General features: G+C 39.9%; 2 protein-coding genes across 9 annotated transcripts in view; both read right to left on the reverse strand.

The window, feature by feature from the left end:
- Positions 1-413: 413 nt before the first annotated feature.
- Positions 414-10,196, reverse strand: LOC147301994 (claudin-34-like). Its single transcript, XM_086282899.1, has 2 exons — positions 4,160-10,196; positions 414-2,558 (listed from the first exon to the last, which is right to left on the reverse strand). The coding sequence occupies exon 2, from the start codon at positions 2,353-2,355 to the stop codon at positions 1,654-1,656; it is 702 nt and encodes a 233-aa protein (XP_086139025.1). The 5' UTR covers positions 2,356-2,558; positions 4,160-10,196; the 3' UTR covers positions 414-1,653.
- A 115-nt stretch (positions 10,197-10,311) lies between these two features.
- The window catches only part of LOC147301995 (protein Shroom2-like), a 31,758-nt gene continuing 18,256 nt past the window's right edge, over positions 10,312-23,813 (reverse strand). For 5 of the 8 annotated variants that reach the window (XM_086282895.1, XM_086282893.1, XM_086282891.1 and 2 more), the window contains 5 exons: positions 20,721-21,347; positions 16,988-17,479; positions 14,141-14,315; positions 13,771-14,043; positions 10,312-12,509 (listed from right to left, as the gene is read on the reverse strand). In XM_086282895.1, the coding sequence (XP_086139021.1) occupies positions 12,237-12,509; positions 13,771-14,043; positions 14,141-14,315; positions 16,988-17,479; positions 20,721-21,347 (1,840 nt within the window). In that variant the 3' untranslated portion in view covers positions 10,312-12,236. The remainder of the gene's footprint in view (positions 12,510-13,770; positions 14,044-14,140; positions 14,316-16,987; positions 17,480-20,720; positions 21,348-23,813) is intronic. The other 3 variants (XM_086282896.1, XM_086282897.1, XM_086282898.1) reach the window with 1 other exon arrangement.

The following is a 23,813-nucleotide window of genomic DNA, read 5'->3' on the forward strand; positions in this document are numbered from 1 at the left end:
TACTGAGCAGTGGATCACTGAACTCACTACATCCTTTAAGAGCCAGACACAAATTGAGCGAGCCCATTAGGAAACCCATTATGTCACAAATAGGCTGTGTGACTGGGTGCTTGATTTTATGGCAACAGTTCTTAATAACAAATAGGTGAATCTCAATACTTTTGTCCAGAAAACACATTTGTTTTCATCAGTTTGTGCAGCTACACTATCAAATTAAATGTAAAACTTACCACAATTAATAAGTCATTTTGCATTTTTCTTAATTTTATATTTCATTGTAATAATGAGGTTAAAATTTAATATTTTTATTTATACGCTTGAATTTTATTTTTATACTTTTACATTTTATAATTAAAAGATATAGTTTTTAGTTTAGAATTTTTGGTTGTATGAATATCTTTTTTAAAATAATTGAGTTTTGTAAACTTGGATTTTTTTTTTTAAAATTTTCTTTTATATTTATAATTTACACTTTTAAAATAGTTTGCATTTTGCATCATGCTTACATATATTTGTATTTATTGTAATTTAGCATTTTGTTTTTAGACTTTTTAATTTTAGGAATTTTTAAATTTTATTTTCTGCTTTAAATTTTTATAATTGCCATTTTCTTTATATCTTTAGTAAAAATATCTAAAATAGTATGCCATATTTTTTTTTTATATTCTTGCATTTCATTTTTTTTTAATAGTTTTCTATTTTAGTTTTTTACTTATTTATTATTTATAAAAAAATATTGCATTTTATCATGTACTTTATCATTTCCCAATTTTTTAAAAACATTTTATATTGTTTATTGTTGTAATTTACCATGTACTGTACCAATGTTCTTTGTTTTAAGAATAAAATTAGGAACAAAAGCTTACATGACGAAAGCATGAAGGGAAGTAGAAAAGGTCAGATACTGACTGAGCAGAAGGAAACCAGTAAAAATCATTTGTATTTACAGTCAAGAATAAAATATTAAGAGGGTTAAATAGCAAACAGTTTTAGACCTTTGAAGAGCAGTGGTGGGAATTTTCCCGTTTGAGACAAAACAACCACATTCATCCACAGCACAGCTTACAGATGGGACACTTAGTGCCTTTCTTGTGACTCATGTTTGTGTTTAATTTATTGAGCTGTTTTCAGAAATCTGCAGATTAAAGGTATCGCTGTACACACAGACCCCCGTCACAGTATTCTCACTTTCACATTTACTTCAGTCGAGGTGCAATAAAACATTGAAAATGTGACGTAATCTGAAAAGGAAGTGTAATAAAATAATTTCAGCACACAATAATTTATTCAGTACACTGTGTAACATTTACATTCAGCTATTTAGCAGATGAGCGTTATTAACGCATCAATGCAGTTTTTAAAGTAGCTTAACAGCTTTTGTCTATAAGGGGGATTTTTTGGCTCCAATTTTAAACCATAAGTTAAAGAGTTGTCTGTTTTGTAAGAAACATGTTATCTTCATTTTCCTGCTTCTCAGGCATATGAAGGTGAGGGTGTTATGGGTGTTTGCTGTCAGCAGATGAGTCATCCTCCTTGAGATTATAAAACTAGATGAGTCACTGTAAACATTTGAGGAGTTAAAAGGAAGAAACGAGTGTAAAGTCTGTGCAAAAACCTTTTTTTTTTTTGTCCATTTTATCACACACAAACTCCTCACAAGTGTTCCTGAAACTCAAATGTGGGGTTATCTTCCCCCCGGGTGTCATTTTCCTGGTGCACCTGCTCTCTCAAAGGCCTCTTTGGTAATCGGTATGTGCAGAAAATAATCCCAGAGACAATCATCAGGACCGATCCTGCCATCCCGACACCAATGCCGCCTCCCACGTGCTGAGATTCAGGTGCTGGGGGGAGTTTAAACTCGGGCGGGAACTCGATGGTCTGATTGGTCACCACAGCGCTCAGATTCCAGAGGAGAGGCACGAGCGATATCGCAGCAGCGAGGAGGCACAGCACTCCCGTGAGGATGAAGCCGCGGCGGACCGTATAGTTCTTACCTATCCCAAAGTAGACGATCCTCATGGAGTAAACACCACTAGCGTTCCCACAAACCCCCACCAGCAGAGACAGGAGCATGAGGACCTGACCTGCAGCAATCTCAGGTGGCGTGAAGGAATCTGTGAGCATGATGTACCTGCAGTACATAACCTTGAAGCCCTCGCTCACCACGGTGTGGCTGGCGAAGCAGACCCTCCAGAGTCCGACCCATGCCACACCGGAGGTGATCACCGCCCTGTCCGATACCTGCCACACCCTCCACTGGATCAGTCCAAGAGCCACGCCGGTGAGCATCCATCCCAAACAGGCCAGCCCGAGAGCACCAAACTGGGCGTGGCCTGTGTGAGCCAGGTAGGTCATAGCAGTGGATTTCCTGATCCTACTGAAGGTGTCAACAGGAGACTGAACACAGGTGGAAGGTGGGCGATGTCACCTCTGTCATGTTTTACTCTTCGGTGCTCCAGCACAGTCTTGCTGTTGTTCTGTTCTCGTCTCACAAGTTGTCAGTTTTTTCCCTCCTTCGTCTCCTGGGTTACCTCCTAAACAAGCACCTGCAGCTCCCTCTGAGAGGAAAGAAACACAGACACAGCTGTTAGTGAGCAGCAACAAAGCACCATCAACAAAGACTACAGGGCAGCATTTCAATTGGACTGTCTTCCTCTTCACCATCTCAGTGCAGACATACTTCCTATAAATACCATATGTACTTCCTTTTTAAGTAGCCTGTAGGTATTTTTATTTAGTATCTCTGTGAAAATTCTTCAAAGTTCTTAATATATTAGACTGTTAGTTTTGTATCCTTCACTTTTATTTTAAGAAAGATTTCCTGAAGTGTTAAATTGCCTGGACATATGTTGTTAGAAAAATGGGAAATGGACACAGAGATTTACCGAAACGTGCCCATGAATGCTTGTAAATACAGTATATAAGTTAAAAACAGAGTTTGTACAATTCTAACAAGCTTAAAAGTCATTATTTGGTGTGACCACCTTTATTCTTCAGCACAGTCTGTCTCTCTTAGGCAGCTTTCTTGCTATTTCTTTAAGTCGTCTTCAGGAATAGTTCTCCAGGCTTCTTGAAGGACATTCAAAGCTCTTCTTTGGATGTTTCTGCCTTTTGTTCTGTTCTCTGTCAACATGATGCCACACTGCTTCAATAATGTTGAGGTCCGGACTCTGGGGAGGCCGATCCATGACTGATGGTGCTCCACTCTGTTTTTTGTCTATCCAGGTATGATTTTACTGCATTAGCAGTGTGTTTGCGATCATTGTCGCGTCATGAACAAGATCTCCAACACCACTGAAATGCAGCTCAAACCACGAAAGAGCCTCCACCATTTTTTGTAGATGCCATTGTAATTTTAATTTGGCATAGCTCAGCCTTTTCTGTTTCTCTTCTCTTTCTAAGAATGGCTTCTTGACAGCCATTGATCCACTAGGACTGTTTCCTGTTTCTAAAGACGTCACTTTCAGATACTGTCCATCTGCTGTAGATACATAAAATCATAGCTGTTCTTTTGGTAACTTTAGTTAATTTATAAACTACAGACACCGATAAGTACCTTTGAATTTCACTGGGCCCCATTTAAGCCCACTGTTAACGTATGCAAATATGCAGTCTTATGAGCATACATGGTGAGAAACAGCTTTACAGTGTCCAGGTGCTGTTTTATGATTATTCACAGAGTTGTTTGACTTCCATAAATGAATTTGACAATGAAGCTAAACACACAGTTAAATGTACATAATGACCTATGTCATCTCTGTCTGGTTTCTGACACCAACTAAACTGCTATAATTTCTTTGTTTAGCTTCCACTTTTTAAAGGAATTAACTGTGTTTCTGTTTCTCCTCTAACAACTAAACGAGTTTTAGATAATGCTTAAAGGCTTTAAATACAACACCACAGACATTATGTGTATCTCGCTTTTTGTAATATTAAACTAAAACTAAAGGAACTTTCTACATGCTGGAAAAGAAAGAAAACACACACCATTTTCTCTCAGTATTGATGAAATGAATACCCTCACTCATGTTACCGACACTTGTTCCTCATATCTATTATACACAGCATGTGATGAAAGCAAGTTTTGAAGACATCAGGTCATTGAAATCCATTAAAAAACTGCAGCGTTTAAAGAGAAACTCTTGGTTTTGTTACGTACCTGAGTGGTGCTTTCGTGGAACACCTCCCAAGTCGCCTTCAGAGAAAGAAAACCAGACTAAAACTGCCAAACAGGAAGGCTTTTTTCATTCACAGGTACCCTGCAGCACTTCCTCATCGTGCACCGGTAACCTGGATACAGCTTCTGGTCATGATTGCGAAGCTGTAAATGATTGACAGAATAAAAGTTTAGATGTAGCCGCTGTTACTGGTCAAGTCGTTTTAGTCTTTATGTCCTTTCAGATCACTTCACAGCTCTTTGTTGGGGCTTTTTTGTTATTTTTGAAATGTCCTGTCTTATTTAGGATGACTTGCAGATTTATACATACAGGGAAATTCATAAAGGTTTGTGCTGAAGTGTTTCAGTTCAGCTGTTTAAATGAGAACAATTCAGAGTAAAAATGTTTGCTAAATGAGTCTTTTAGAAGTTTAAATATGCAGCAAAGGTCTTGAGTCACAACAGTGAGTGTCTACAGCCATCTGTAAAACAAGGTGGAGGCTCTGTCATGGTTTGAGCTGCATTTCAGTCAGTGGTGTTGGAGATCTTTTCCAAAACGGATGAATTATGACTCAGAAAAGTCCCATTAGAATTTGACCCACCATGAAAAACCATCTGGACAGAATCTGATTGGTCACAGCTTCATTTTCCAGCATGACAATGTGTCACAGTTCTTGTCATTTGCCTAGTGTTTTTAAATTATAGACTTTAATATTTTCTGTTGATTCCAAGTTTATGTTGTTATTTGCTTTATGTTTTGGGGTTATTTTTTTGTTTTTGTTTTGTTTTTTGCTTCCTGCTTATAGTTGTGATTATATTTTCATGTAGTTTCCATTCTCTTGTGTCACTTTCTTTGTATTAAGTTCATTTGTATCTGCATTTCCCCGTTTTACTCTCTCTTCTCACTTCCTGCTTTGTAAGATAAGATAAGATAAGATAAGATACCTTTATTAGTCCCACGAGTGGGAAATTTCTTTATTTTGATAGTTACTTCATGTTAGCTTCAGTTTGAACTTATTCTTTGTCAGCACGTTTGGTTTTCCTCCCCATGATATTCTTAGCTATTTTTGTATCTGGTTCCCACTCTTGTGGTTTTTCTTGACTCCTTGGATTTTGCCACTTTTTCATACATGTTTTTCTTTTGGACTGTTTCCTCGGTTGTTTATCAAAGGTATGCTTAAAGTTTTTCATTTGACCTACCAGTAATTTCAGTCTGCATTTAGGTGTCCTCTACTCACACACATCAAGAGACTTGGATTGGCCTCCCCAGAGCCCGGACCTCAACATCATTGAAGCAGTGTGGGATCATGTTGACAGAGAACAGAACAAAAAGCAGAAACATCCAAAGAAGAGCTTTGAAGCTCAGACTTTGCTGAAAAATAAAGGTCAGCATACCAAATATTGACTTTCAAGCTCAGTAGAATTGTACAAACTTTTTTTTTTTTACCCATATACTGTATTTACATGTATGTTTGCACATTTCAATAAATCCTGCACTTATTTCCCATTTTCCTTGCAACATATAAAGAAATGAGGGATGGTTCAAGAATTTTGCGCATTACTGTATCTCCTAAGCATAACACTTGAACATTATTATTCTCTTCTCTTCCCTTTAAATATATTTTAATGACACGGAAACGTGATGAAGACGATGATTTTTTCTGTTTACTGGAGGGGAGGTTTAATCCAGAGCCTTTCTCTTTCTTATCTCTTTCCCAATAAGAAGAGAGAGATCAGAGCAACAGCAGGGAGGACTTACAGTAAAGTCGAATCTCTGGGCTTGGCTATAGCAGTGACTCATTCACAGCAACATTACTGACCTTGAACCATCCCCTGGCTGTGCTGTCTTACACTCAGGCTGACTTCCCATGATGCACTGAGATATTTTCCTCCACTCCTTTACTGCAGGTCGTTAACTCTAGCCGACTCTCTCCTGAGTGCTTTGTTTTTTGTTGGTGATCTCTCAGATGGCCGTCCCTCCCTGTGACTGCTTCTGTTCTGTTAAAAAGGAGTTCTTACTCCCTGCTGTCACCAGGTGCTGCTGATTATTGAGGTTTCTTTCTCATATGTACCTTACAATATGAAGCTTGTGCAATGTGCTATAAATAAAAGTGAACTAAGGTGAAGGGTTCTGGGAAGGAGAAAAAAGCTCTGATCCCTTAGAGACAATAAAAGACAGGAGTGGCTGTGAAACGTCACGGTGCAAAGTTATAAAAATGGATAATATATAATATTTGAAACACTGAGTAAACAACAGATAAAGACACCTTCTTTTTTTGCCTGGTTATGGTTTCTGAATGACAAACTTCTCTTCACCTCTGCTTTACCTCAGCCCAACCAAAACAAACAGAAACAACATGTGACTGTTTCAAAGGTCAAAACCAAATATCTTTGTTATTTAAATATTATCGGTGCCTTACTAATCTTTTTATTCACAGGTAATCTGACACAGCTATCAGATGCTGCTTTAAAACCTGTAACAGGAGCCCAAAATGCTGCTTTAAGTGAGTCACTTGTTTTTTTCCTGTACGCAGGAGTGTGCAGACATCATTACTCATGCACACAGCCGATGATAAAACATGCCTTTCCTCTAGTGCCACCAAACAAGTTCAGTTTAAGGTATGTTTAAGTACAAGGTGTAATTGTCAATTGATTGCTACAGTAATAGTTAAATCCAGTTATTTTAATTTACATTTTTCCCTATTTTCATGCCCATCGATCTTCTAAGTGCTTACATTTAATGATTATGTTCATATTTGTGCACATATGTGATGAGCGTTCAGATCTTTACATAGGAAAGGCTGAACAACCATTCTTAACATGCTGTGCTGTGAAAAAGTTTCCCATTCCTCATTTCTGATTTCCTCCTGTTTTTTGTGCATATTTGTCACAATTACATGTTTCAGATCATCAGACAAATGTAATATTAAACAAAGGTACCCCGAGTAAACACAAAATGCAGCTGTCAAATGATGTTTTCATTTCTTAAGGGAAAAAAATGTATTTAAATCTGGCCCTGTGGGAAAATCTTGAATTTAATGGTGATTAACCAAAACTGAGTTCAGTCTCACTAAACACACTCAGGCCTGATTACTGTCAAACCTGCTTAAGTTAGAAATCACTTAAACAGAACCTGTCTGACCCACCGACCACAATTTAAAGAAACAAAGTCAGTGGCATCTATCACTCTGGAACAGGTTACAAAACCATTTCTAAGGTTTTGGGTCTCCAGTGAAACACAGTGAGAAACATTATCCACACATGGAGAAGACTTGGAACAGTGGTGAATCTTCCCAGCAGTGACCGACCTTCCAAAATTACTCAAGGAGGTCACATAAGAACCAGAACAACATTGAAAGAACTGCAGGCCTCACTTGTGTCACACATTCAACAATAAGACAGAGACTGGACAAAAATGGGGGAGAGTTCAAGGAGAAAACCACTGCTGACTAAAAAGATCACAAAGGCTCGTCTCACATTTACCAAAAACATCTTGATGATTCTGGAACAATTGAGTTCTGTTACATCTGACATAAAACCAACAGCGTTTCAAACAAAGATCATCACAGCAACAGTCAAACATGGTGGTGGTAGTGTGATGGGGCTGCTTTGCTGCTTCAGGACGACTTGCTGTAACTGATGGAATAATGAATTCTGCTCTGAAGGAGGATGTCCGACCATCAGTTCAAGACATGAAGGTTTTTGGAGTGACCGAGTCAAACTCTGGACTTAAATCAGATTAAGATGCTTTGGTATGGTGTTAAAAAGGCCGTTCAGATGGAAAACCCTCCGATGTGAGTGAAGAGGACAGGGCCAAAATTCCTCTGCAGTGATGTCAAAGGTTTATTGACAGGGATCACAAACACTGGATTGCAGTTCTTGCTGCCAATGTGGCACAACCAGTTATTAGGTTTATGACACACTTACTTTTCCCACACAAGTAGGTTAGGCTTTTTTCCCCTTATTAATAAATGAAATGATCATTTAAAAACTGCATTTTTCATTTATTCTGGTTATCTTTGTCTGATATTAAAATTTGAGAGAGGCATTAAGGAGGCCATCTGCAAATAGCAAACATGAAGTGTGGGCTGTACATGAGGCTACCGCAGGCACATCTTCACATGCTTACTTCTTACATCGGCCTCCACAGAAACACCAGCAGTGTCTCAGTCCTTCTACTCGGGAGAGCAGAAAATCAGTCACTATTTACGCACTGCTGTATCGAAAACAAGCAGGAGGAACATTAGCACTGTGTCATGAGAAGATAGTCCAGTTTTTATCAAATTCACCCTTTATTCTGGCATAAATAAAATAGCTTCACTCTAAAATGAGACGTGCATCACATGTAAAAATAACATCTGGACAGCAACAGTTTGTAATAGAAGAATATTTTCCTCAACAGATCGTAACTCTTTTTACCATTTTGGATTCAAACATGTTCTTTCTAGTCTTATTAGACAACAAAAAACTATGTCATGAAAATTTTTTTTAATTAAACAACTTGCCTTCTTTCTTTTTTTTAAGAAATGATTTTCACTGGGTAATCCAAGTTGAAATGTTTGCTGAGCAGTTATGTGTTTCTTTACATACATTTCCAGACAAAGCTTTACAATAAATTACTACTAAATATTACCTTAAAAACATAAAACATACGTGACCCAGTCACTTTCAGCAAGTTAAATAAAAAGAACATTAGAGGGGACTGGAAACACTGCAGGGTGAGCAAAGTAACAGCGTAATTCGGTTTTATGAGCTTTGGTTTTACGAGGTGCAAAAGAAACGCAGCTTTCACACGGGGAATGAGGAAAATATCATAATTCACGTGTGGTAGCGGTTCTATGTATTAAACTTCACAAGGGTCTAGATAAAGGCTCAGTTTCATAGCTTAGAAAGGCTTCACACAGCGAGCAGCACTATCAGCATTTAACACTCAGTGTAGAAATATGTATGTATTAAAACTCACCCTTACTGTGATATTACTTGATAAATATATTGACCTTGGCTAATAGGTGTTTAAATAGTGTGATAAAATCATAGAGTTGGTTCACTTTGTGCTGGTTTGCTTTACTCCACAAAACAGACAGGGGGCGCAGCTCTTCCACAAAAAGCTGTACTTTGAGTTCCTTGCATAGACTGTATATAAAAGTTGGAACAGGAAGCCGTCACTGCAGTACCTTAAACTTGCATTTTTAAAAAAAATAAAGGCCACCAGGGGGCGATACCTTTAGTTTAAAAAGACTTCCAGTTGTATAGGGGGCTAATAGTAAAGAGATCTTTGTGACCAAAGTAAACACTTACTTAATTATTCAGTTACTGTTTTCAAGTCTTTTTGAATGAAACGTGACACACATGGCAACCAATCAGATCAATCACCAAAGACCTATTCACATGAAGCCGCAAAGTTTTCTGTGCAGCTTGATAAAAATATTCCACGATATCAGTATTTCACTCTGGGTCACAAAGCCTGTCTATTAAGAGGACAGTCTACTGACACCAATGACAATCAGAAGAAGACATGCTTGCGGTCACCATTTTGTGGGCCACTGGGGCTCCTATTTTAATATAAAGAAGTGTGGGCTTAATATAAAGACAGAAAAAAAGGGAGGGCTGGGGAAAAACTGAAATCATACAAATTCATGTTAAATTCTGCAACCATGTCTCTGTAACTTGGGCCCAGTTATTGATTGCACTCCTCTTCCTCTCTGTAGTCACATGAGTTTAGTGTGAGCATACCATTGGCTAACAACTTGTCAATCATGAGTCATTAGCCAATGGGTGTACAGTGTCTTTGATTTCTCTGTCAAGTCCAACCCTCTGTCAACACGTCTGCTTTTGAAGCACAAAGACTATGGGCTCAAAATGTGGTCATAAATATTTTGTACTTGTAAATCAGGATTTGTATGTGTAAAAAGAATTTGCGTGTGTAAAAAAGATTTGCGTGTGTAAAAAAGATTTGTGTGTGTAAAAAAGATTTGTGTGTGTAAAAAAGATTTGTGTGTGTAAAAAAGATTTGCGTGTGTAAAAAAGATTTGTGTGTGGACTTAGCCCAAAAAAAACCTGCAAGTTACAACTACGAATTTTGACACTATTTTTCTTCCTTTCATCTGATTGGTGAATGTCATGTCAATCACAAATGTAACAATCCAATCAGAGAACAGATGGGTTTGGCTGTCGGAGGGGCGCTTTTTTTGAACTGCAGGTCTTTGAAGGGAATAAATGCCCTTTAACATGCCAACCCAGCGTTTTCCTTCATCACCACGAAGGAAAACAGTCTGTGGTCGTCCGAGTTTGGTGATTTTTGTGTCACAGGACTACGTGTTTAATACAGGGACTTCCACAGCCTTTTCAATAGCGCTGCGGACGCAGGGGGGGCAGTGTTTTGGAAATGACAGTCTTCATTACAAAGCTTTCTTCGTTATGAATCAGCATACATGTTTTTATTGAACATTTGAAGAACTAGCAAAAAAACCCCACAAACTCTTGTAGTTCACATAAAGTCAGAGATAAAAACAACAAGGAGCAGGTGCATCTAGTACAGGTAGAACTGCTGCAAAAACCCACAGAGCCCAGCAGCCAGCAACAAATTCTGGATCCTTTGCTTTTAGTTAGCAATTAGCATTAGCAGCACATCCTGTGTCTGATGTGAAAGGACTTTTATGCTGCGCACTGTGACTCACAGCAATGGTCCTGGGTCAGCCCTGACGTTGTGTTAAACTAATCCTAAAGTAATAATGTTATTTCTAACCACTGATATACCACAACTTTATCCTTTCAACAGCTGCTGAAAGTAAGGGGACCTAGCTGCTATCAGATATTTATATAGAGATTACCCTTCAAGGACCTGCAGTTCAAAAAAGCGCCCCTCCGACAGCCAAACCCATCTGTTCTCTGATTGGATTGTTTAATTTGTGATTGACATGACATTGACCAATCAGCTTAAAGGAAGAAAACTAGGGTCAAAATTCGTAGTTGTAACTTGCAGGGGTTTTTTGGGCTAAGTCCACGCACAAATCTTTTTTACGCATACAAATCTTTTTTACGCATACAAATCTTTTTTACGCATACAAATCTTTTTTACACATACAAATCTTTTTTACACATACAAATCTTTTTTACAAGTACAAAACCGATTTACAAGTACAAAATATTTATGACCACATTTTGAGCCCATAAAAGACACCAAAAAATCTCAAGCTAAGGCTTCATAAGCGAAATTCGCTAACCAAATGGTGACGTTGTGGTCCCCCATCTTTTATATACAGTCTATGGTTTCTGGTTTCATCTGTATTTGTCAGCCTCTGCTTGGGTAACGAGTAATGTTCTGACACTCTGAGCCCATTTTGCCAAAAGGGGAGTTCTGATACAGCACCTGCACGCAATAATGGTTTTATCTATTACTGACTTTAATTAAGTCTGTTAAGCAGCAAAATAATGTGAGAAATAGACCAAAGCAGAGTATCTTGCCGCCCTGTATGTCCAAGACAAACATGCCTGGCATGATTCCACTAATCAAATGACAACACATTTGTGTTCTTGTCGAATCCTTCTGAGTAAAAACTGACCATCAAAAACACCCCACAGTTTTAAAGTGGACCTGTTATATGTGCTCTATGTTTATGTTCATACTACGTATGGCCATCCCTGTGGCCCAAAAGATCCAAACACTCGGTTTTGGACAGTTTTTTTCTAGTCTTTGCTTTAAATTATGTCGTGGAGAAGTCCCACCCACTGTTTACGAGGGGCAACCAGTCAGACATATAGAAGGTAAAACAGCTGTTGTCGTGCTGCACCAGGGCCCAGAAAAAAGGAACAATTTTAACCTGTGAGTCATGTGAAGCTACTCTATTAGAGTCCAAGAATCACAATTTGAGCTGGAAATGAGCAGTGGTGGTCCACTCTAAGCTGTTTAAGGTGTAACTGACTAATCCTGGTGTCTGATTTGGTTTCTGAGGCTCCTCAGTTTGGTTTTAACAAACAACAGCAACTCCACCAGCATCAAATCTAGGCTGAGGTCATAAACTCACACGCAATTCAAAGATGTTCATATAAAACTGCTACATGGTTCATCCTCTTGTCTGATTCAGAGCAGTGGCCTCTGCTCTAGTGGCAGACTGTCCATCAGGCACTTCAGCTGCTCCTCGCCCAGCTTGATCTTATCTTCCAGCTTGCGTTGCTCGATGATGAGCGCAGACTTCATCTTCACGAAGTGCCTGTAGTCGTCCAGGCTCTCCATGTCCAGGTGGGCCTCCATGATGCTGGACACCAGTCGTTCCCGACGGTCCAGGTTCTCCTTCAGCTCCTTGGCGTCTTCGTGCTGCCGCATCAGCAGCTTTCGCTTCTCAGTCAGGGTTTGCTGATGGAGGACAGATATGAGTTATTAATCTAGAACATCATCTATGGATCATGTAACCACATTAAACCTGCTTAGTGCAGCAAAAACAGTAAAACAGAAAACTTCTTAGGAAGCAGTTACGTATTCACACAATCCAGCATTCATTAAGCTAGATTATTCTTCATTTAGAGTCCTAGAGGTAAATTGGTGGAGACAAACACAGTTAAAGCCAGCTCCTGAGGGAACTATGTGCCATATCTGCTGCACTGTAGATTCATTACCTGAATTTAATTCCAGTTATGATTTAAGCTGCCAACAACAATAATGTCATATGATTATTCTTTTGCATTTGTTTTTTACTGCAGAGAGCTCATTTCATAACAGCAGAGAGGTACAGTACTGTGCAATTTCTTTACATTTGTTAGAAAAATAGGAAATATATGCAGTGATTTATTGAAACATGCAAACATACATGTAAATACAGCAGATAAGGCAAAAACAGAGTCTTTGTGCAATACTAAGAGCTTGAAAGTCAATATTTGGTGTGACCACCTTTATTCTTCAGCACAGTCTACTTTCTTGTCATTTCTTTAAGTAGTCTTAAGTAATCTTCAGGAATAGTTCTCCAGGCTTCTTGAAGGATTCAAAGCTTAGGATGTTTCTGCCTTTTGTTCTGTTTTTTTTTTTTGTTTTTGTTTTAGTTTTTTTTTTTTTTACGTCAGGTCAGGTACAAGGACTAAAGTAAAGGACTAAGTAAAAATGAATGAAGCCAATATCCAGAATGACCTTCAGAAAGCCTGCTAAACCCTTCAGAGAAAGTCTGGATCCATGGAAACAAAATGTAAAGAAATGTGGGTTGGCTCAAGACTTTTGCACAGTACTGTGAACTAAAATGTTCATACATTATTAAGGTACACATACATACATTATTAAACTACACGTTTGGCATCCATGGACAAATACAGTGTTTTGTATGTTAAGTGAATTCAATTAGCATTTTTTATGAACATAAACAGAAGGTAAAGATTGTTTTACTGTACTGTTGTTATTGCAGCTGCTGTTCTGTCACTGGGCTTCAGGAGGGATGATTAAATAGATTAGCTCAAAGCTTTTCATCTTTTTCAGACGTGTTCATATTTGTAAACTACAAACAATAAATGTGCTGTGAAATACACATAAACAAAACTATAAAATTAAGAGCTAAACAAAGTCCTAAAACTTAGTGTAAACTTCCATAAAGCTGAGGGAAGCAGTCGATTTGGTGGACAGTGTCTGGGGTTACCTTCTCTTCTGGTGGTGCTTCATCCTCCAGGCTGTTGAGGGCGTTCTCCACCCGGGCAAGCCGGCCCGACAGTGACAGCAGCAGGCTCACCACCTTGTCCAGGTCTCCCACGAACATGCGGAACTTGTCGAGCTGGTTGGGCTGACAGACGCGCTGCACGATGGCCTCCACCTCACGGCCCAGAGCCTCATTGTCCTCCACATCCTCCTGCAGGCTCTGCCTTGCCTCCCGGAGCACCTCCAGCTTTTTCGCAAGGCTGGAGATCAGCTCTTGCTGAAGTTGATGAAGTAGACACATAAAAACAATCCATTTACTACTTTAGGATGGCAGAATGGCATGCATAATAAAACATAAAGTGGGCATATTTTACCTTTTTATTGACCAGATCAACATCCAGCTCATCCTCTGAGTCTTGCTCCTCCAGCTGCTCCTGCATGTCCTTCATCTTGATGAGGAGCTCAGCTTTAGGAGCGGACGTGTTATAGTAGGAGGAGCTGGGGACTAGTGAGGCGGCTGCTGACACAGACACTTCCTCCTCCTCCCTTCTGAAATGCACAAGGACAAACACAAACACTCTGACACAACTTTTACTGACACTGCACGTCTGCACCCAAAATCTTCGAAGTCCTCAACTGGAACTCTTCTGGTCATGACACCAAAATATAAAAACATTCGGTATGTTCAAGCGATCATCAGTTCAAACAATTGAACTTAAGAAAAGTTATTTAGATATGTCACAACTTTGTAAAAGTGTGGATAAAGACACAAGCTGTCATCCTCAGATGAGAGGAAATCGGTTAGGATATTCAGGAACAACCCAGAAACCACCAAGGCTCAATCCTACCATGAACTGGAAACTGATGAAACACCAGCATTACTGTCCACAATACAGCCAGTTTTACATCGTCATGGATTGAGATTCAAGATTCAAGAGGGTGCTGACCAGGAAATCTGACAAATTAACACCTTTAAGCTCGAATGAAATCTTCCCAACCCAAATGTCTTCTAGAGAAATGTTTTGTAGTCAAACAAGACAAAGTTTGAGCTGTTTGTCCACAAATACAAAAGGTATGTTTGGAGGAATAAAGCTGAGGCTTTCAAACCTAAGAGCACTGTACCAGCTGTCAAGCATGGTGGTGGTAGCATCATGCTCTGGTGCTGTGTTGGTGCTGTGTTGGTGCCAGTGGTGCGTTGCACAGAGTGGATGGAATAATGAAGGAGGAGGAGGACTACCTCCACATTCTTCGACTTTATCTCAGATCAACAGCTAGATGGTTGAAACTTGGACACAGTTGTATCAACAGGACAATGATCCCAAACACATCAAAACTGGTTTTGGATGGATAAAGTAGGCTAACATTAAGCTACTGGAACAGCCTTCACAAAGCCCCGACCCCAAACCAATTTCTGGACTACATTTAAAAGCTTGATCTGTGCTGGAAATAAACCAATTTAAATTAACTCTACAAATTCTGACAAGAAGAGTGATCGAATATCAGCCAGAATTATACTAGAACCTTACTGATGGCTACCTAAAGCATTTGATCCAGGGACAACTTGTTAAGGGATATTTTACCAAAAATGATTGGAAGTGTAGGTTTATGTTTGAGCTTTAATGTATTTTTTGTTGAGTTGTTGTTTTTAAAGTCATTAAAGATATATGCTGTACAATGATTCCATCCCTGAAAGGAACAGTTCAAAGAAATCCTTTAAAGCACCAAATTACCATGACATTCACACCCATGATGAGTGGATAGAAACTCCTGACCATAACTGCATTTTATTAGTATAGGAAAGGCCTTTTGCCACAAATAGCTTTAAAAAGTAGCCAGCAACAGTCTAGACAAATATGTTTTTGTTTACTAAATGTGATTTTGTACAACATCCTTCAATAATGTTGGCTGACTCTGTTATTTGTTTTAAGTGAATGCTAAAAACTCATTTTTATAGGTTAGTGTTTTCTTAATCTGTTCTCCTTCATTTGTTGTTATAGTTTGAAACATGCATGTACTGTATAGGGCTGTTCGATATAACGATATATATCGGATGACGATATAAAAACGTCTATCGTTTCATTTTATGCTATCGTTTGTTTCGTGGTGTCGCAAAATAAGCTGTTTACGGCAATATTTTTTCGTTTTGATGGTTTGATTCGTTTGATTAGTGGCTATGTTAATTTCTTAAACTTCTCTCTTTTTCTTATATTTAATATAACCACACTACTGACGGACAAGCGCCTGTCTTTATGCTTTGTGGTTACAGCATCGCGTGTCCGCTTGTTTATGTTCCACATAAACCTTTCACAATAAAGCCCAAGATCCTGTTTAGACTTTTCAAAATAAACTGAATCACTTGAAAGAGTATGCAGAGTATTTACGGATGAGAAGCAAAAAAGAGCCGCCAGGTGTTAAAAAATAGACCTTAGACTCAAACGTTAGAACAGACTTTTCCCCGCAGCACGCCGTGTAATAAATACTCACAAAGAAAACAGCGGCCGTTACAACTTGTGTCTAAAAATGTATCGTTTCATGCATCGGTTAAAACACTCGACTGCAGGTACACGACGCGCAGCTGGAAACACTTCACGAAAGTCGAGCTGCCCGAGATTCACAGAATTTACAGAAAATGTTACATTTTTGTGATTTATATCGTTATCGGGATGATAGAATTCTTATATCGGGGTATGAGATTTTGGCCATATCGCACAGCCCTATGCATGTATGTATGCATGTGTCTGTATGTTTTAACATGTACACTTATCTACAATGTCCAGCTTTTATTTTAACTGTGAAGCTCTTTGTAACTCTGTTTTGAAGAGTGCTGTAATAATAAAGTTATTATTATTATGATTTCGAGGAAAGTGGAGAAATCGAAATTGCAACACTTGTCCAACAGAGGGCAGGCTAGTCTGGCAAATGGAAAATCAGCCTTGCAGTGGCCGCTTCATTCTCCAGCAGTTCACTTTTATACCTGGACTCTACTAGGGTAGCTTTGCATGATTACAGTTAGGAATAATTGTAATTTATCTCAAAGTTGGACTCAGATTATCCTCTGTCTGAAACACACTGTTTAATCTCCTCAATAAGCTTGTTGAAACAGCTGTTATCTTGTGTGTAAAATCAGCCTTTCTAGATCCACTTACTGTTACTCCAATCACAAAATGCACATTTTGAATAGAAAGGTTTCATTTTAAATGTTTCCTGCTGCAGTGTCCCACCTGTCTGTGCTCCTGGGGGACGATGTGAGCAGTCTGGATCCAGTTGAGGCCTTCCTGCGCTGCTGGGCCCCCTCCAGGATCTCCTCCTCTGGTGGGAAGAGCCCCTCCATCAGGTCCATGGTGGTCTTCCTGCCACTCTGGTCCAGTATGTCCACCAGAGACTTGTCTTTACCCATAATGTCCCTCACCAGCTCCTCTCTCTTGGCGTCCTCCTCTGAATGTTGGGGCCCAGGTGAACTGGTCTCGGGGGCTGACTCCTGTGCCGCCTGGCGGTTGTAGGTGCTGAACCGAGATGAGGACAAGCGCTCCGCGGCGCCCAGGGAAGGGATGCGTGGTGGCAGCTCGGACAGGCTGCAGGACCCGCTGTTCTGAGGCAGGTAGGCTCGACCCTCGCGTCCTGTGCTGGTCTCAGCGTGAATGATCCTCACGGGGACTTTCCTCACCTGACCGCTAACGTTCATCACTGCGGGGCGCTTTGATTCGCTATCTGACCTGAAAAAGAATCACAATAGGATCAACGCTGGAAAATGTACGTCTCCTCATCCTTTTTTAAATTTTTAGTTTGATAATGTTTTAAGCACTAAATCACCCACATCATTCACCCACCAGTCTTAATATTAACATTAGTATACCTGTAATCATTAAAATTGACTGTCACGACCTTTATTTAGAGATTCTTGTGTGACACAGTGTGGTATGTAGTTTTCTTTATCGTTCCTGTCACTTTTACTTCATCCCTTTGCTCTGTTCCTCCTCTTGAACCTGTGCCCAAGTGGCCAGTAACCAAATTTACATGCACAGATCAGGTCAGTCTGGAGGGGCCTTAAAACTGCATGTTTTCTAACAGCCAGCAGGTGGCGACTCCTCTGGTTGCAAAAAGTACTCTGGTTGTATCGCAGTCTGTGTGTCTCTGATGTCACCGAACACTTTACTGGAGACTTTTTGGGCTCAGTTCCTGGTTTCAGGTAATATAGACACAGAGTTTATTTTGTAAACCATTATTACTGTTGTGATAAAATAGAGCATGCTCAGTCGTTAGCTGGTGACAGTCAAACGGTCAAGCGCTGAGCTCAAGGCCTGTACAGACAAAAGGGTTTGGGTGGCTACTTCCATCTTTCACATACAGTCCTTGTATCTGTTTCCCCTGTGTGCCCCCCCCCCCCCCCCCCCCACCCCCCACCCCCAATTACTGGATCCTTTATTACGCTTCTTTATATTTAGCTTTCCAGGCATTTTACTACCAAATTCGAAATTGTTTACTGACTCTACCTTTTTGTTTGGTTTCCTCTCTGGCACCTTTAAATTAGTTTGACTTTTATTCTCAAAGACTAAAAAGAAATCTGATGTTACAAATCTTCCATGTGAGAAGACATGGCTCCAGGGTAGACTGAAACAATATTTCAGGCCAGAAATTTGATTCCATCCCAGGCCTCAGAGACTGATTTCCTGGTGGCCTGGTGGTGGTTTTGGTCTGCAGTGAATGCTCGACTATAGCAAACACGAGCGAGCTGACAGACCTCTGAGAAACCATACATCGAGTATGATTGTCAAACAGTGGTGAAGGAGACCAAACGAAATCTCCTGTGGAAAGAAGCACAGCAGCCATCTACGAGCAGGACTGGGATGAGGAAGAAAAAGGTGGTGCCTGGTGTTTCTTCTTTTTCCACCTCCTTTGATCAGCTTAAATGTGTCTGATCTGCGAGATTACTTTTAAGTATTTCAAAATAAAGTTCACAGAGGCGGAGATACAAACTTAAAACACCAGGTGAGGCGAACAAACCAAAAGACAGAGCCCGTAAACAAAACAGAAAGTCATACACGAGGTGGTCAACCATCAAGAAACTAACACAACAACAACACACACAGAAGTTCAAGTCTGAAGGTACAGCACTGTGCAAACCTCAATATTTGGTGTGACCACCTTTATTCTTCAGCACAGTCTGAACTCATTTCTTTAAGTTGTCTTCAGGAATAGTTCTCCAGGCTTCCTGAAGGTTCCAGGCCTTTGCTTGATTTTTTCCTGTTTCTTACAGACACGACTTTCAGATACTGTTCATCTGCTGTAGATAGTTTTTAGGCCTGACGCTTCTTAATTTTGTCCTCCATTTGTCCAGTTTCCTCATTTTGTTCAAGGACTCACTGCACATCATGCTGAGACATGCCAATTTTGTGCTAATATTTCTTTGGGAATCAAATAAAATACTATTTTAAATCTGTCAAACTGTCTTATGTTTAAAATTTTTCATAAATTGAATAAAGAAATTATTTTTAGGTCCGCTTTAAATAGCTTGACCAATATAACTCTGAAAATGGTCAGGTACAAGAACCAGACTGAAAATGAGTGAAAAAAACAGCCAATTACTTTCAGAAAGCCTTGAGAACTATTACTCAAAACCACTTTAAAAAGATAACAGGAAAGTCTGGCTGTTTGGAAGCAAAATATAAAGAAATGAGGGGGCGCAGTGCTTTATAACAAGAAAGTGTGAGTCTGTTTATGAGTCTGTTGTGGTCAGTGCCGTCCTCTATGCTGCTGCATGTTGTGGCAGCAGGTTGAGGGTCGCAGATGCAAGGCCAGTAATGTTGTGGGGATGGAGCTCGGTTCCCTTAAGATGGTGTTGGAGAGGCGGATGTTGTCCAAGATAAGGACAATACCTCTCAACCCCTCCATGACATGCTGGCCAGTCACATGCTCACGCTCAGTACAAGACTGAGATTACCCATAATTCACCACTGAACGACACAGGATCTCTTTAATATTCTGGATATTTATAACTGAGCTATTTGTATATATATTAGAGCTATTTCTTATATTTTGTAAACTTTGTAATATATTTATTTATTTAATTTAGTTCAGTCTGTTAATGTTGTTGTCTTGGAGCAACTGTAGCCACATAATTTTCTTTAAGGATTAATAAAGTATTCTGATTCAGATTGATCGCCTGCAAAGCTAAAAACAAATTACAAAGACAATCTGGAAATATCTATTCAGACGAAGACCAGCTGTAAAAGCAAAATGGCAAAAGGTTTGATCTGCTGAATAATACGCATAATAATTGTTTTTTTCCCACTATTTTCAGGTTCCTGTTTCAAAAGTGCATCCTCAGTCCTACAATTATTATGGGACATGTAGTTCAATAATTACAGCTCTCAGAGCAGTTTCTGGTATTAATCCTAAGACTGGTCTTTAACAGCATCATTTAAAGAGAACAAATGATGTGGGGGATACAGCCCTTAAACCATTATGAGGGTAATAAACAAAGGTACAGGTAACTACATCATGACACAATTTGCAACAACATGATGACATTTGTCATTACAAGGTAAATTTTCTAGATAAGATGGATGACAACAAATAATATTAAACTTCAACTGATTAAAAGAAGCTGAAACATGAGGGAGAGATTTATATAAAGCGAGTTTCTAACTGGAGGAAGAATCGCTCAGCTGAACTTGAGTGGAAATCAAAGGTCAGAGCTTTCATGTGGCATTGAGAAAATTACAGCCTCCGGTCTGATTCTGTGAGCACTTTTTTGCATCCACAGCTGCTGGCAGAGCGGCTACGTCACCGCTTCGGTCGTTATTTATCTTTTGTTTGTGCGCTGTTGTCGTGTTTTCAATCTCACGTTCCCTCCTGGACTTGTTTACCTAAAGCTGCTCCTCAAAGCCTCTTCCTCTGGGAACAGGGAAGGAGGAACTTTACGTAACAAGGAGGCAGAGAGGTTAAGCTGCTTACCTGAGCAGTGAGTCATTCTGCACAGACGCGGCGGGCGGTCTGTCGGTCAGCCTCAGTGGCGCAAAATGTGGCGAGGGGGACCGTGCTCCATCGGGCACGGGAAGAGGCAGAGGGGCCGTGCAGGAGGTGGAGGAGGAGAGAGGGGATGAGGAAGGAGAAGGTGAAGCCGGCTGTTCCTTCACTTCATGTCCTTGAGCTGCTTTGCTCTCGTCTGCACAGGACATCTCTCTGAGGCGAGGGGAGCTGGCCGAGGCGGGGCCAGCAGAGGAGACCTGATCAGCAGCGGCAGTGGAGGTGGCAGCATGGTGCTGGGTGTCAGAGGCAGCGCTGGACAGAGGCTGGACTCCAGCCGGGTCTGCCTGGGCGCCAGCGAGGAATTCCTGGGAGGAGGATGTGGTTTCTAGGCCTAAATGGGGCCTGGGTGGCGGCAGGAGGCTCTGGGTTTGTGGCGGCTGGGCTGGGTGCTTGGAACCAGGGCTGGGGCTGAGGCTGCGAGGGCCGGAGGACAGTGTGGTGTGGGCGGGAATGGCAGCGGGATTAGTCCTTTGGTCAGGGAACCCTGGGGAGGGGCCCTCGACCAGCTGTGGGCTGTTGTCAGGCTCATAACTCCGACTCTCCGACTTCACTCTAGGGGTCAAAATAAAGACAAACCTCATCATAAGCACCTGAGGAATATCAAACATCACATGGCTTAAAAATACATCAATTCATTTCATCTCCAACACGATGATTCAGACATTTTCAGTTCACATCTCTCAGGAATGTTAAAATATGTGCTGCCTCCTTTTGGTCAGTTCTGGGAAGAAACTGGGCATCAATATGAGGTTTATCAGGATGATTGAACCACATGTCTGAGCAAAAAAACAACTCTGCAACAATATTAAAAAAAAATAGAGTTAATACAGTTTATTCTCCTATTTTTAGTTGGACAGATAGATAAATGCCTAAAACAGCTCATTTTCTAAATTAATAATCATGAAGGTCTCCCCCCTGTCTTGTTATGAGCAGACACCTCTCCCACATGGTGATATGAGCCTTGAAAGTTTAACCAAAACACACCTTCTGAAGTTTTCTCCACTGAATTATGAGAAAACAAGTAAAAAAGGGGAACAAACGCTTCACAGACATTAAACTGCTGCAGTTGTGCTGATGAAACTATATATGGAGCTATGGAAAAAACAGATTTTATCTTTAGATTGTGACACTTGGAGTGGGTGTAAAATTGCCTTCACAATTTCATATGGATTTCTCCTGTACTTATGAAAGTATGCAGGAAAACATCATGTCAATTTTGTATGTAAAGGGCTGATCACTGGGAAAGTATTCACAATATTTCTTAATTAAATATTCTAAAGTTCTCAGCTGGTTAAACAATTCATCAGATCTTATATGGAGCAACTTGTGCAAAATTCATCCCTCTTGGGTGAGGTGTTTCTGGCATATCTGACTGGGACGAGACCCTGGGGCAGGTTTACATCAGGTTACATGGATACAAAGTTCAGAAGAACCTGTTCACCTGTTGCATTTGAGTAATATTACTGATGACTTTGAGGTTCACAGGTGTGGTTTGAGTGAGTCTATTACAGTTCACGACACCCGAACCACGAGTGTGAAAACCAAACACAAAGCTTGGATTACAAGGGAGCTAGTCCACAGTTAGGGGCAGGGAATAATTACAATAACCACTGAAATGTTTCCAGGGCTCCAGCACCAAATCTTAAAGCTTTTATAGGACTCGGACCCTCCAAAACCTGTTCTTCCCATCTTTCACGTATCAAAAACCAGCATCCTGCAGCTCATCACTGAGCTTAAAAAGAGCTCTGATGCATATGCTGTTAGATTGCAGTGCATGCTTTTTATATTTGCAGATATATTTTCAGGGATTGACAGTTTTAAGGAACATTATTCACATAACAGGCTAAAATATCTAAACATGTTTAGAAGAATATGGTATTATTAGATATCTAACACGTTAATTTTAAAAATGTAGGATGTTTTGTTGCTTTTTCCATTTAATATACACAGTTCGATGGGATAAATAAAAGAGTAAATGTGGAAAAATCCAATACAACAAAAGAAAAAAGTGCATATTGTAACACTAGAAAGAAAGAATTTGAGCATCACTTTGGCTTACACCTCTGAGTCAATATTACGCTGAAAGATGAGTTTGAATTTCCCTTTTTTCTTAAAGGTGTTTATATCCCACCTTGCATACCAGGCAGCACATCAACAAAAGGAGTGAATGCGGAGGATTACTGATCATGTATGCAGCAGATAAGTGTTCTTTGTCAGCAGCAGCTTACGGATAAACTGATACCCTCTCCACCCACTGTAAATCCACAGTAGCTTCAGACACGTTTTGTAAATAAGGGTGTAGTTGACGACTGGAGTCTGAGGAGAATCTATTCACCCAAACCTGAGCTTCAATAGCAAAAGATAAAGTTAGAAAAAAGGTTCTAGTTTGACTGAAAGTGATCACTTCAGCTCAGGAAGCCTGAGAGGAGAAACTGAGAGCAGTTCTTTCTGCACTGAAATGTCACAGACTGGATAAATTCCACATTTATATGAAACTAAACAGATATTTCTTCCTGTCAAATGTCCCACTGCAAAGTAATGAATATTCCTCTAAACACATTATAGGAGTTGGTGAACATAGAAGAAATGTTTAGAAAAGTCTGCAGCCACCCCTTATTCATTTGCATTTGGATTTAAATAAGCCAGGCTTTTTGTAAATTTTAAAAGTGGTCTTCTTGTGGTCTGAAGGTCAGTCAAAGTTTTTCTTTGGACATTGGCTTTCAAGAAGCCATTCTCAAAGAAACGAAACAGGGAGAAAAAGCTGAGGTATGCACAATTGCTCAAGAACTGCACTGAAAATCAGTCGGAACAGGTCTAATGGAGTGATGAATCCAAATTGGACATGTTTTGGGCCAAATGTCGTCAGTGTGACACAACAGTGTCTACTCACTATTGTTGGAGAACTTGGCAAAATTGATGAATTATGAACACAGAAAAGTATCATCAGATTTTGATCCACCATGCAATACCATCTGGAAAACATCTGATTAACAACAGCTTTATTTTCAAGCATGTGAA

This window comes from Aulonocara sp. 'chitande type north' Nkhata Bay, linkage group LG23, assembly GCF_057382095.1.
Source record: "Aulonocara sp. 'chitande type north' Nkhata Bay isolate Kocher_YH1m ecotype deep benthic linkage group LG23, A_spYH_male_GT1.1, whole genome shotgun sequence".
NCBI classification, from domain to species: Eukaryota; Metazoa; Chordata; class Actinopteri; order Cichliformes; family Cichlidae; genus Aulonocara; species Aulonocara sp. 'chitande type north' Nkhata Bay.

Excerpts from the sequence above, each read along its gene's own strand:
- LOC147301994 (XM_086282899.1), bottom strand. The coding sequence starts at position 2,355 with ATGACCTACCTGGCTCACACAGGCCACGCCCAGTTTGGTGCTCTCGGG.